Raw genomic sequence first — 14,566 nt, 5'->3', positions numbered from 1 at the left:
AATCTGAGAAGAACTAACATCCTAATCATACGGAGTTTTCTCGCCTAGGGACGTGGTACATGTGCCCATGTATTTAGATCTCTTTTACTCTTTGTACTTAAAAAAAAAAAAAAAAATATATATATATATATATATATATATATATATTTATCAGAGAGAGAGAGCACAAGCAGTGGGGAGCAGCAGGCAGAGGGAGAGGGAGAAGCAGGCTCCCCACTGAGCAGGGAACCCAATGTGGGGCTCGATCCCAGGCCCCTGAGCTCATGACCTGAGCCAAAGGCAGATGCTTAACTGACTAAGCCACCCAGGCACCCCCTTTTTGTACTTTTCAGTGTACATCTTTCACATCTTTCATCAGATTTCTTTCCAAGCATTTCACATTGTCAGTGCTGTTTTAAGTGGCTGTGGCTTTGGCGCCAGGCTGGCTTAGTCAGAAGAACATGCGACTCTTGGTCCCGGGATCGTGAGTTGGAGCCCCGTACTGGGTGTAGAGGTTCCTTAAATTAAGTGGTTCTGGTTTTTATTTCAGTTTCTGGTTGCCAGTATATAGAAATACAATCAATTTTTATGTATTGATCCTGTAATGAGTATTATTATGAATATTAGTAGGTTTTTTCTTATAGATTTCATTGGATTTTCTACATTGGTGACCCTGTTTCCTATGAATGCAGACAGTTTCACATCTTCCTTTCCTTTTTCTTCCCCTTTCCTGTGGGACTCCAAATACCTGTGTGTTTGACTGCGTGATGCTGCCTTGTGGGTTATCATAGGCTCTGTTAATTTTTTTTTACAATCTTTTTTCCTTTTTTTCCTCTATTTAGATCATTTCTGTCAACCTGCTTTCAAGTTTACTGCTTCTTTTGATGTGTCCAGTCTGCTCTCAGTTTCCTCCAATGACTTTTTGATTTCGGTATCATGCTTTTCAGTCCTGGCCTGTCTAGATGGTTCTGTTTTAGTTTCCAGTCCCTCCTAAAATAACCTTGGGTCTTCACCCACTGTATCCATCTGGTCCTGAAATTTACTGATCATCGTTAAAGTCCTTGTGTGATGATCCCCGTGTTGAGGTCATCTGTTGGTCTGTTTCCGTGGACTGGTTTTTCTCTTGACTGTGAGTCCTGTTCTCTTTCCTTTGGGCAGGACTTGCCAGTTTTATTATTGTTAATTTCTGTGTCTTAAAAAAAATAGCAAAGGTTGATGTACATTTTAAAAATGATGTGTGTGTTTTCTGTATCACTAACCCCAGGAGGAAGAAACACCCTTTCCTTTGTTGGGTTTCTAGAGTGAGGGGCTCATCGGTTGGATCCACTCAGGAGTTGGGCTGGTCTGGGACACACTTGCAACTTTAATCCCTCTACCTCCCTCTTGTGTCTCTGCCTCTGTCTCCCTCTCTCTCTGTCCCTGGCTGTTCCCTCTTCCCCATCCACTTGTACACTCCTTTCAGCTAATCTGTTTCCCCCACCCCATCTCCCTCAACCCGGAAGCTCCTGGCAGACGAGAAGGCGGCGGTACTGCGGGCGGTGGAGGAACGTGAGCGGGTCGAGGCGGAGGGCCGGGAGCGTGAGGCTCGGGCCCTGTCGCTGACGCGGGCGCTGGAGGAGGAGCAGGAAGCACGGGAGGAGCTGGAGCGGCAGAACCGGGCCTTGCGGGCTGAGATGGAAGCACTGCTGAGCAGCAAGGATGATGCCGGCAAGACTGTGAGCAGGGGCCCCCACTCCCCAAGACACACATGCGGCCACTGCATGCACACCTGATGTCGGGTGACACATACACACGTGTGTGCTCTCATGCGTGGAACATGAAGAGACTCAGCCATCGAAGTTACACATTCATGCCAAACACAGAATGGGAGGAGAGCTGCTGACCAAACATTCGTGCTCCCGTAACACACACAGAGTGGGAGGAGAATTTTCCACCAAACACGTGTGTTCATACACGCGGGAAGTAAGGAAAGCCACTCGCCAACATGCACGTTCACGTACAGATACACAGAACAGGAGGAGAGTCTTCCAGAGAACTTGAAGAGAATTTACCACAACATATAGCCTGAGAACCATGCCCCAAACATGAGGGTGTGCACATGCACACACTGCACACATACACACCACACGGCACACACACCACACGCATACACATCCCCTCACACACGCCACACACACACATCCCCTCACACACACCACACACACATATATCCCCTCACACATAGAACACACACATATATCCCCTCACACAGAACACACATACCACACACACACCACACACACATATATCCCTTCACACACCACACACAGAACACACATACCACACACTAACCACACACCACACACATACACATACATCCCCTCACACACACACCACACACACACACCACGTACCCAGTGTGAGGACATCCCACTTGCCACCCCCAACCCCACTGAGCACATACAGGCCCCCCCAGGGCCAGTGAGGAGTCCCCTAGGCCTGTCCCCAGCCCCCACTTACCCAGCCAGCATCCCAGCCTTCTGAAAGGTCCACCACACCCTCCACTCCATCCTTCCTTCGTTTGTCCAATAAATATACTTACGGAGCAGTAGCAAGGACAGGCCCAGGGACACCAGCCCCCCTGACTGATGACGGGGAGGCACTGACAGAAGACGTGGTTCAGGGAGGCCCTGCACAGACGCACTCCTGATGTCCTTCCTTATTGCCAACAACGTACTCTCATGAGTGCAATGGATAAGGGCTTTATCTTCTCCACACGCTCCAGCGTGGGTCTGATGGAGCTTTTAGCCAAGCCTGGAGAGAACCCCTACACTTCATGACATACCCTTGGCCTGCAGCCCCAGGGATACTAGAGCCAAAATCCAGCTCATACTCAAGACTACTAAGGTCTCTCCTTTGGGAAAACTGCCAAGTTATTCATGGTGACTCCAAAGGCCTCCTTTGTGGGAAATAGAATGTTGACAGGAGAAAGTGGAATTCCTTCCAGTAAACAAAACTGATTGGCAGGTGCCAGGTAGGAGGGGCAGCCTGTTGGCCTCTTTCGAGGGCAGAAAGTAGACACTGTCACTGACTAGAATTTCCAAGAGGTTCTTTGGACAGGAGTGACAGGTAGATAGGGTCCCTGCCCTGTGGAATTTACAGTGCCGTGGGGGGACGGGCTCATGTTAAATGACCATCGTGACTAAGGCTGAGTCAGGGAGGGGCTGAGGGCCAGCAGCATGGGTAACAGAGAGCCCCTGACAGGCCAAGGAACGCTTCTCTGAAGTGATAGTTAAAGGAGAGGCATTGCGGGGGGGGGGGGTGTCTCAGAAATTCATAAGCTCAGATCTGCGTTCACAGGGTGTTTGGGATTTTAACTTACAACTCCCTGGAAGGGCTGAGAAAAAAAATCACAGGAGATAGTGGGATGGTGCTATCCTGGGGGGTCCGGCACAAATCGACATTCAAGTCTGGAGCGACATGCCTTCAACCCATGTCCACACAGGATGTTCCCAAAGACGAAGCCCCTTTAGTGAAGTGAGCTCACGATGCAAAATCTCAAAACCCACGAGGCAATAATCCACCGTGAGTGAGAGTCAGCTGAGCTAACAAACACTTGAGCTGGACTCTCGGGGGCTTCAGATAACAGAACTTGCAGGCAGAGGTTATTAATGAAATGTTTTAGGATGATTCAGAACGAGACACGTAGTAACTAGCTGCCCGGGAAATGGTGAATGAATGAGCAAACCGGAATGTGCACATCACCTTGACCATCAAAGCTTCCCTCGCTCTGTCCTAGGATAGAGCTAGGATCCTGGCCTCCCCCTCCCTGTGCCCCAGGTGCCCAGAGCTCACCCTCCCATCCCCACCAGGCACATGAGCAGGAGCGATCCCGCCGGGCGGCAGAACAGATAGCCAGCGACCTGCGAGCACAGGTGACGGAGCTGGAGGACGAGCTGACAGCCGCTGAGGACGCCAAGCTGCGCCTGGAAGTGACCCTGCAGGCTCTCAAGGCACAGCATGAGCGCGACCTGCAGGGCCGAGATGAGGCTGGCGAGGAGAGGCGGCGGCAGCTGGCCAAGCAGGTACAGGCAGACAAGCTGGAGGCTGCAGGGCTCCCATCCCACTGGGAGGGCTCTGGCGCCTGCCTGCCGGCAAAACAGGGGCCAAGAAAGGCTCTCTCACCTATCTGCTGCTCAGTGTTTCTTCCCAGGGCCCTTCTGCTCCGCAGCCCATTCACCCACCATCACCCGTGAACCACACGCATGTCCCATTGACCGACTGACTTACCCGATCAGACATCATCACCAGACCATTCACCCAGCATCCGCCTCGGCATCCACAGAGCCCCCCACGTACACACAGCCTCCCCACCATCCAGCGCGCTTCTACAGAGCCACCTCTGCACCCAGCTGCTCCTCCATCTGCCCTTTCTAGCAACTTCCTCTCCCCAATCCCCAGCCCACCCCCAACATCCCCCAGCCTGCCCCAGCGCTCATCCATTGCTCAAGGACCAGCTCCTCCACGCCCCTTCATCCACAGCCTTCCTCCCCTTCATTTACTCATTCCCCTGTCCCTGTGGTCCGCGACTCGGCCAGTGGAGGGACTCCCGGTGCTGTGCAGCCGGCCGGCGCTGAGTGCTGCGCGTGGGAGGGGCAGGGCAGCTCTGAGTGGGGCCGGACCCTCTGGAGCTGTGCGGGAATGGGCTGGAGGGGACACACGGGAGCAGAGCGGAGGCTGGAGTAAATAGGAAGGATAAGCCCAGAAACAGGGATCTGGGGACGAAGAGCTGGGATCCGTTTGGGGTGTAGAGAAGCAAGAGGGCCGGAGGAATGGCGCTAGTGGCCTGGACAGGGGCTGGCGGGTGGACGTCTAGGTCACTAGCACGTAGAGGGAGCCTGGGCCGCCGGTCCCTTGAGCCTGCCCGTCCCGGCCTCCCCGCAGCTGAGGGATGCGGAGCTGGAGCGCGACGAGGAACGCAAGCAGCGCGCCCTGGCCGTGGCCGCCCGCAAGAAGCTGGAGGCGGAGCTGGAGGACTTGAGAGCCCAGAACGCGGCCGCCGCGCAGGGCAAGGAGGAGGCGGGGAAGCAGCTCCGCAAGATGCAGGTAGGGGTGGGGCTTAAGACCCCGCCCCCGCACACCCCCGCGAATCGCTCCGCTGTCGCCCCGCCCCCTCGGTCCCGCGAGCACCCCCCCCCACCGCTTTATAAACATCCATGCGCCAAAGGCTCACTTGATGCTTTCTATATTTTTTTACTTCCTTTACTTAAAATGCTTAGCTTTGAAGTTCAGTTTCTTTATTCTATTTAATTTTTGCAATGGAAATGCCTTAGGGTTCCTCCCTTAATATGAAAGTTATATCTGGTTGTTTAAAAAAATTGGGGGGGCCGGCGGTGGTGTCTGGATGGCTCAGTCAGTGGAGCATGTGACTCTTGATCTCGGGGTCGTGAGTTCGAGCCCCAGGTTGGGAGTAGAGATTACTTAAATTTTTTTTAATGATAATGATGTGTCAGTGTAAAGTCTAATTTTTTTTTTAAGTATAGAACTGGGCTGTCCAATACAGTGGGTGCCAGCCCCATGTGGCTGTTGGACATCTAAGATGTGGTGGGGCTGAAATCCAAATTACATGCTGGATTCTGAAGACTTAGTACCAAAAAATAAATAAATAAATAAAATCTAAAAATTTTTATAGTGTTTATAAATGGAAATATAAAATTTTGGATATGTCAGGCTAAATAAAAATATAGTGTTTAACCTACTTTTACCCATTTCTTTTTATCTTTTTAACGTGGCCACTAGAAAATGTGAACGCATGTCCTTGCTGTATCTCCCCATTGGGCAGCGCTGGGATAGAAAGCTCCCTCTCCAAAAAGTAAAAATTTCCCACCAGGTCATCTCTGAAAGAAAGTGCCTGCACTAAAAAACTGTTATTATCAAGCAAGTAATAATATTAATAACAGCGATGATAATCGCCGGGCTAGTCAAGCCCAGTGCTGTCCTCCTGTCTTCTCTACCGAGTTTTTTTTTTTTTTTAATGGTGGTGGACATCAAGTTTGTGTTTTATTTTTCTTTAAGCGCCATTGAAAAGTCTTACACTGAAAAGTGTGGCCGCATAGCAAAGTGACTAGAAGTGGAAACCCTGGGGCCAGATGACCTGGGTTCAAGTCCTGACTCTGCCATTTACCATACTTGGCTTGTTGCCGAGCCTCTCTGTGCCTCAGCTGCTCCGTGTCTACACTGGGGGGAAACTAGTCCCCACAAGCTGGAGTTTTGAGGATTACCTGGCCCACGGTAAATGTTCAGGAAGTGTGCGCCAGCATTATTGTCCTGCAGAGTCCAAATACTACACCCATGTCACGCTTTCTTTAATTTTAAGGTGTTAACTTTTTTTAAACTGGAGGTAGCCAACGCCCAGAGAGGTCGAGTGGCTGGTTCGGGGTCACAGAGCAAGGGGCCGGGGCGGGCTGCAGCAGCCCCAGGCTGCAGGGCTTTGCTTGCTCTCGGGGAGCCGAGGAGTCCCCGCAGGGCTGGGGCGAGGGTAGAGGCTTCCCCGTGAGTCACGACCAGGCTGCGCCCGCTCACTCGCTTCGTTCCGCCCAGGCCCAGATGAAGGAGCTGTGGCGTGAGGTGGAAGAGTCCCGCAGCTCCCGGGAGGAAATCTTTGCCCAGAACCGGGAGAGTGAGAAGCGCCTCAAGGCCCTGGAGGCGGAGGTGCTGCGGCTGCAGGAGGTAATGCCAGGATGGGCGTGGCCCTGCGAGTGGGGTAGGCGGGGTCCTGGGGATTGGCGGCAGGGGTGGGCGTGGCCCTGGGGATGGGAAAGGGGGCGGCCCCTGGGGATTGGAGGCAGAGGGGTGCAGGGCCAACAGGCTAGGCTTGGGGGCACTAGGGAGCCCCGGGAGGGTTCTGAGCTGAGCCGGGGGAGATTGGAGTCAGGAAGGCTGGGGAGAGAGGACAAGGCCTGAGCTGGGGCCATGAGGGCGCAGGGAGAGGCAAGGCAGGGAAAGTAAAGGGTCAGCATGGACAGGGCTGTGGGTTGTAAGGGGACAGAGGAGGTAAGGAGAGACCTGGGGGTCAGGCCTCATGACTGGGGGGACGGGAGGAACAGGTTGGAAAGGAGGATGCTGAGCTCAGGGAAGCCGTGCCGAGGGGGAGGGGCCTGAGGTGGACATGAGTTCGGGGCTCCGGAGACAGGTTTAGGAGACATCTGCCTGTAGATTGAAGTTCATTCCAAGGTTGCCCAGGGATAGCATGTTTGTGTGCACTGAAGACAAGGCCAAGAGACGAGGTGTGAGGGGCAGGGAGGCCGGTGCCCAGATAGCCTCACCCCGCCACCGCTGACCACCACCGCTCTCTGTCATCACAGGAACTGGCTGCGTCAGATCGTGCCCGGCGGCAAATCCAGCAGGAGCGGGACGAAATGGCAGACGAGCTGGCCAATGGCAGCCTTAGCAAGTGAGTGGCCCATCGTAATGTGGGGCAGGGCACCCTCCCTGGCCGTTTCGCCCTCTCACCTCCCCCTGCTCCCGTCCTCCTTAGGGCAGCCATTCTGGAGGAGAAGCGGCAGCTGGAGGGGCGCCTGGGGCAAATGGAAGAGGAGCTGGAGGAGGAGCAGAGCAACTCAGAGCTGCTCAATGACCGTTACCGCAAACTGCTTCTGCAGGTGAGTGCAGCCCTGTCCCCCCGGGTGGCCTGGGTCCCCACTGACTTAGGAGAGTAATCTTCTGAATCTGAGAATTCCCTTGACTCAGCAGATAAAGGAGAAGGGAATGTCTGGCTCTGCCCCCATTTTGATTTTTTTAAAAAAAATTTATTTATTTTACTTCAGAGAGAGAGAGAGAGCACACGAGCACACGTACATGAGTGGGGGGAGGGGCAGAGGGAGAGAAGCAGACTCCCTGCTGAGTACAGACTCAACTCCGGGACTCGATCCCAGGAACCCGAGATCATGAACGGAGCTGAAAACCAAGAGCCATATGCCTAACTGACTGAGCCACCTAGGCACACTGCCTCCTCCCGCCATTTTGATTTTTAAAGAGGTTCTTCTTTCCACTAACCGCCAAGGATCCAGGTTGGGTTAAGTCCCATCATTCCTTGTACGGCTGTAGGATCCTGTGCTCCCTTCGCTAGAGCATGTGTTGGCTTATTTACCTCATTTCTAATGAGCACCCAGCACTGTCTTAGGTTCCAGGAATAGAGTAGGGATCACAATTAAGACAGAGGCCCTACTCTTGTAGTGCTTACCTTCTTTTGCTGTTGTTGTTTCAAGTAAGCTCTACACCCAGCACAGAGCCCAATGTGGGGCTTGAACTCACCACCCTGAGACTGAGACTGAGCCAAGATCAAGAGTCAAATGAGTGGCTCAGTTGCCCCTCAAGGTGCTTACATTCTGTTGGGGAGATGGGTAGCAGACAGAGCGCCTGGGTGGCTCAGTTGGTTAAGCATCCGCCTTCGGCTCAGCTCATGATCTCAGGGTCCTGGGATCAGCCCCACATTAGGCTCTACACTCATCGTGGAGTCTCCTTGGGACTCTCTCCCCCTCTCCCTCTGCCTGTCCCCCCTTCTCTCTCTCTCTAAGGTAAATAAATAAATCTTTAAAAAAAAATCAAAATGAAACTTTAAAAGACACAGAAAGGGATTTATAAGAAAATAGCAAATATTGTAGACAGGCTAAGAAGATCCAACATACGGTAATGGGAGTCCCAAAGAAGACGACCCAGGCAGGAGGACAGAGCAAATAACCTGAGAGCATAATGCACTAACTTTCCTGAAATAATACAGTTGGAAGCTACACACCAGAGGAGCACACTGTGTAGCCAAGGATACTGACCTATCAAAACTGATACCAAGGAGTGCCTGGGTGGCTCAGTTGGTGAAGTGTCTGCCTTTGGCTCAGGTCATGATCCCGGAGTCCTGGGATCAGGCCCCACATCAGGCTCCCTGCTCAGTGGGGAGTCTGCTTCTGCCTCTCCCTCTGCCCCTGCTCCTTCTCTCTCTCTCTCTCTCACTCTCTCTCTCAAATAAATAAAATCTTAAAAAAAAAAAAACTTAACCGACTGAGCCACCCAGATGCCCCCAGGGGCCTGCATACTTATGTCAAAAAGCATGGAGACGTGTACCAGGAGAGGCTCCTGTTGGCCCCAACTGGAGTAATTGGAGCTTCTGCAAGGATAATAATCACACCTGCTTTAAATCTGTCCACTCTGTGTAAATGCATGAGTTCACAGTGATTTTCTTTCAATACTTATCAGTCACTATATTAGTTTCCTGGGGCAGCCGTACCAAAGTACCCCCAAACCATGTAGCTTTAAAACAACAGCGACCTAGGAGCTCCTGGGTGGCTCAGCCGGGTCAGCGTCTGACTCTTGATCTCAGCTCAGGTCTTGCTCTCAGGGTTGTGAGTTCAAGTTCCACACTGCGCATGGAGCCTACTTAAAAAAAAATATGGGGCGCCTGGGTAGCGCAGTCGTTAGGCGTCTGCCTTCGGCTCAGGGCATGATCCCGGCGTTCCGGGATCGAGTCCCACATCGGGCTCCTCCGTTGGGAGCCTGCTTCTTCCTCTCCCACTCCCCTGCGGTGTTCCCTCTCTCGCTGGCTGTCTCTCTGTCATATAAATAAATAAAATCTTTAAAAAAAAAATAAAGTGTACACGTTGGGTTCTTAAAAAAAAAAAAAAGGAACAGGCACAAAAGTTTTTAAATGGGCAAGATTCCGCTATAGGATCTAGGCCTTCCTCTTTGAGTGATAAAACTGGAAAGAGGAGCAAAGAAATGACGACCATGACGTCAGGATGGTGTGCTATTTTGTGGGGGGACATAGGGGTTGTTATTAGGGTGGATTACAGACAGGGCCTTCTGGAATGGCAGCGTTCTATTTCTTCACTTGGGTGGGAGCGACAGTGGTGTTTGCCTTTGTTAACTCCTGACATCATAGACTTGATCAGTTTCTGACTTTCAGTATTACAGTTTCATTTTCCAATAAAAAGTTGAAAAAAAAAAAAAAAGGAGCCTATGCTGATCACCATGTCGATGTGTTCCCGTGAGGGCGCAATGAAATAAAGCATGAATCAGACTAGATCTGACTCACTTCCTTAGCCCTCGCGCAGGACCTCACTCGGAGTACAAGCTGAATAAATAAACGGGAACTATTATTAGGGGTGTGTTTACACATATTCTCAATGTAGTAGCTCCTGTTTGTTGAGTTGGCATTTCTTAAAATGATCCCACACATCACCCATATCAGAAGCACCTGAGGTGCTTGTTGAAAATGCAGAGTCATGGACAACCCCCCCCCCCACCGCCCGGATTGGCTGGAAGCAGAATTTCTGGGGGGTGGGACCCTGTGGTCTGCATCTTTTTCGCAAGCTCCCCAGATGATCCCGGTGCAAACTGAGGTGTGATAACCCTTCGAATGGACTCATTCACAGTCAGAGGTAGAATTTATAGCATTTAGAGAAGTTTGTGATAGTCTTGTGGATTTATTAAAATAGCAAAAAGCTATCTGAAAGGTTAAAACCTGGGGCTGGCACTGCTGTTGGCTACTAAGCCAACCGGGAAAAATACATGCCGACGTTTATTGTGTGTTTAGTATGTACCAGGCTCTGTGCTATGCACTTAACCATTGTCAACTCAGTTGTGGGAGGTGCCTGAATTTATCTACCATCTTCCCAAGACTCCCCCATGATGGTTCTGTTTTTTCCACCTCTACAGGTGGAATCACTGACTACAGAGTTGTCAGCTGAGCGAAGTTTCTCAGCCAAGGCAGAGAGCGGGCGACAGCAGCTGGAGCGGCAGATGCAGGAGCTCCGGGGCCGCCTAGGTGAGGAGGACGCTGGGGCCCGGGCCCGCCAGAAGATGGTCATCGCTGCCCTTGAGTCTAAGCTGGCCCAGGCTGAGGAACAGCTGGAGCAGGAGAGCAGGTAGGTGGGAGAGGGGGGCACAGCTGGAGGGTGATCCCCACATTCTGGTCAGTGAGATGAAGGGGATCTGTGTTACAAGCACCTGGTTTAGAAACATCCAAAAGGCATCATAATATTGGGGCGCCTGGGTGGCACAGCGGTTAAGCGTCTGCCTTCGGCTCAGGGCGTGATCCCAGCATTACGGGATCGAGCCCCACATCAGGCTCCTCCACTGTGAGTCTGCTTCTTCCTCTCCCACTCCCCCTGCTGTGTTCCCTCTCTCGCTGGCTGTCTCTCTCTCTGTCAAATAAATAAAAATAAAATCTTAAAAAAAAAAAGGCATCATAATATTAATGATGGCTGATTTCCTCTATTAGTTAGGATACTTTGGGCTGCAAGTAACTGTACTCCCACTAAGAATATGACTTAAATAGTAATGTAGGGGCGCCTGGGTGGCTCAGTCGGTTGAGCATCCGACTCTTGGCTTTGGCTCAGGTCATGATCTCAGAGTCATGGGATCGAGCCCTGTATCAGGCTCCACACTCAGCGTGGAGTCTGCTGATCCCTCTCCCTCTGCTCCTCCCTGCTCCCACACAGTCTCTCCCTAAAATAAATAAATCTTCAAACAGTAATGTAGCAATTAGCTCTAGCTGCATAACAAACAACCCTAAACTTTAGTGGCTTAAAACAACAACCATTTCTTATTGCTCATGAGTCTTTGGCCTCTGTTAGGTTCTGCTGATCTGAGCATGGGGTCTTCATTCATGCATCCGTAGGCGAGTCAGCTAGATGGATTTGCTGATCTTGGCTGGGCTCTCATTTGCTTACGGCCTTGCCTGGGACACTGAGGCTCACTCGTCTCTGCTCCAGATTGGCCCAGGATTGTTCACATGGCAGAGTCCAGGTTCCAAGAGTGAGGGAAAGTGTTAAAGGCTTCTTGGGGCCTAGACTTGGAACTGGTACAATGTCACTTCTGCATCTTCCTGTCACTAAAGCAAGTCATGTGGCCAGCTCAGATTTAAGGGAATGGTGAAATAGATTCTGTCTCTTGGTGCGAGAAGCTGCAAAATCCTTTTGTAGAGGCTGTGGATACAGGAAGAGGTGAGAATTGAGGCCATTTCTGTCCCAGGCGGAGCAGCAGCCTTGGGGACACATATGGGAGATATCAGGGTATTTAGGAGGAGGGTGACTGGTACGGGGAGCCTGTGACTCAGGAGAGGGATGGGAAGCCATGGCGGGGGGGGCTCTGAGCTGGGGGGGGGGGGAGCAGGCAGGGCCAGTGCTGGGTGTAGAAAGTCCTGCTGGGACTTTCCCAGAGATTGGGAGCTGGGAGGCCAGGGATGTGGCTGGGTGCTGGTCCAGGTGGCAGGAGCTGAGGCCTCAGCTGGGGCTGAGGCATGAGGATAGACACGAGGGGATGAAAAAGAGAGTCAGGGACAGAAGGGATGGAGCTGGGGGCTGATAAGCTGTTGTGGGTGTAAGGGGAAGAGGACAGTATTTGGGGTTAAGTCCTCGTGACTAGGGGAATATGGGGGAACAAGTTGAGTTCACTGGGGAGCATGATGAGCATGAGAGATCTCAAGGACAGGCAATGGGAACCAGCCCCAGAGGGTCATGGGAGAAGGTATTCTCATGCCAGGGACTGGCCAAGGGCTCAGGGGCTCATGGGAGATGTCATCTGGGATCTCTGCAGAGGCCTTTCAGAGTGTGTTAATGACCTGCTCAAAGTCACCCTGGGAGCAAGGAGTGGCCAGGGGGTCTGTAGATGAAGGAGCCTCCCCCACCGCATCCCTTTCCACAGCTCGAGCCCTTCTACTTCCCCCAGCCCCGTGCCTGTCTCTCAGCACATCTGGGGTTGCCATGTCCAGTCCTGGCTGCCGAGCACTGCCCATCGTGAAGAGCCCCATCACATGGACTTCACCCTGGGTGTGATGGTCCTTGCAGGAGAGGGCAGATGAGCTGGGTTCACAGGAAGGGGAAATTCAAGGGTGGGGGGAAGGCTTTGAGGGGACAGGAGCCGGTGTCCGACCGGCAGATCTAGGTGGAGCACAGGGGAAGAGGAGCAGGTTGGGGAGAAGGCACTGAGCCCGGCAGGGAATGTGAGGGGTGTGTGGGGTCTGAGGGACGGCCAAGGCTGGGGGCCGACCCAGGGTGGAGCCCAGGAGACAGATTTAGCAGACACTGGGCTGTTGATGGGTGTGGAGACCTGGGGTGCAGATGAGCTTGTCCAGAGAAAGCATGTATATGAGAGGGGAGAAGCAGCCAGGGTGGCGGGTGGCTGAGAGGGGAGCGCTGGGCTTCCAGAATGTCCCACACACACTTATGGACAGTGGAGAAGGGAATTGAGAGAGAAGGGGCAGGCCAGGTCAGGTGGGAGAGCACAGGGTTGAGCTGGGGGCTTGGGCTGGAGGACAGAGAGGAAGGGACAGGACAGAGTTCAGGGAGCAATGGGACAGGCTGGGCATAGGGCGAGGAGGGAAGGCGCAAGGGTAATGCCCCAGATCTGACCTGGGGACTGGCAGTCAGTGAGTCGGTTCCCTGAGAGGAGGACTAGGGGCACACACTGAGGGTATGGAGAATGGGTACAGACATGGAGACACTTCCAGGAACACTGGGCATCTTGGCACAAGTCAAGGACTAGATGCCCTGGAGTCGGGACCCTGGGAGCCATGTCTGACCTGAGCAGACTATGGGAGCCACTTGGGGGTGGGAAAGAGGGAAGAGGCCACTCCAAAAACAGGACAAGGCTGAGGGGACAGAATCCTGCATGAGCACCTCTCCTGATTGTCTCCTTCACGTCTCTCTCCAGGGAGCGCATCCTCTCGGGCAAGCTGGTGCGCAGGGCCGAGAAGCGCCTTAAGGAGGTGGTGCTGCAGGTGGAGGAGGAGCGGAGGGTGGCCGACCAGCTCCGGGACCAGGTGAGCAGCTGACGTCTCTGGAGAGCAGTGGGGGATGGTCTCCACTGACAGAGAAGTAGCCCATGATCTCTGTGGAGGCAGCGATTTCCCATCACCAGAGGCCACGTGAGGCCTCCATCCTGGGACTTGGTGCATCAGCAGAGAGCTGGAATCAGTGACTCTGCTATCTGTAAATTGTGGAATCTAGGACAGGTCCTGGTGGGGAGCTGAGACAACCAGGGAGAAGGCAGAAGTGAAACCCTACCCAGAGGCCAGGCCAGGGCTGAAATCACAACGTGTAACGTTTACGGAGTGCCTTTATGTACCAGGCACTGTGCGAAAGACATAACGTGTAGCACCTTTAGTTCTCATCAGAACCTTACAAGGTAGGTTCTATCCTTTTCCCTCTTATTCAGGTGAGAAAAATGCCCAGAAAGGTGAAGTAACTTGTTCACTCACTTAGCTCATGAAATATGGAGTCTGGGTTCAAACCCCAGGACTCCAGTGGCAGAGTCTGTGCTCTTAATTATTTATTGAGCAGCAACTGTGCCCCAAGTACTGTGCCATGTGGTTAAAAAAAAAAAAAAAAAAAAGTCTGCATTCTCTCACCAGCCCCAGCGCACAGGTGGGAAAATGGAAACTTTAAAAAGGGACACAGTTTGTACCCAAGTCACACAGTTAGAGACAGAGCCTGCATCAGATCCCAGGTCTCTCTGACTCCAGACAGAGTCACCGTGCCCTTAAAAGCTCAGCTGTGGCTTATTCGACCTGCATTCCACAATTTTTGGGCACCCACTAATATATTTGGCATTGGAG

The 14,566-nt window shown here is 52.5% G+C and overlaps 1 protein-coding gene across 5 annotated transcripts in view; it reads left to right on the top strand.

The window, feature by feature from the left end:
* The window catches only part of MYH14 (myosin heavy chain 14), a 92,509-nt gene that overhangs the window by 76,107 nt on the left and 1,836 nt on the right, over positions 1–14,566 (top strand). For all 5 annotated transcript variants that reach the window (XM_057314589.1, XM_057314590.1, XM_048223870.2 and 2 more), the window contains 8 exons: positions 1,482–1,694; positions 3,831–4,043; positions 4,903–5,064; positions 6,559–6,687; positions 7,323–7,411; positions 7,496–7,619; positions 10,666–10,874; positions 13,663–13,771. In XM_057314589.1, the coding sequence (XP_057170572.1) occupies positions 1,482–1,694; positions 3,831–4,043; positions 4,903–5,064; positions 6,559–6,687; positions 7,323–7,411; positions 7,496–7,619; positions 10,666–10,874; positions 13,663–13,771 (1,248 nt within the window). The remainder of the gene's footprint in view (positions 1–1,481; positions 1,695–3,830; positions 4,044–4,902; positions 5,065–6,558; positions 6,688–7,322; positions 7,412–7,495; positions 7,620–10,665; positions 10,875–13,662; positions 13,772–14,566) is intronic.

The sequence above is a fragment of the Ursus arctos genome, unplaced genomic scaffold, assembly GCF_023065955.2.
Source record: "Ursus arctos isolate Adak ecotype North America unplaced genomic scaffold, UrsArc2.0 scaffold_19, whole genome shotgun sequence".
NCBI lineage: Eukaryota > Metazoa > Chordata > Mammalia > Carnivora > Ursidae > Ursus > Ursus arctos.
This window is presented reverse-complemented; position numbering and strand designations above follow the sequence as displayed.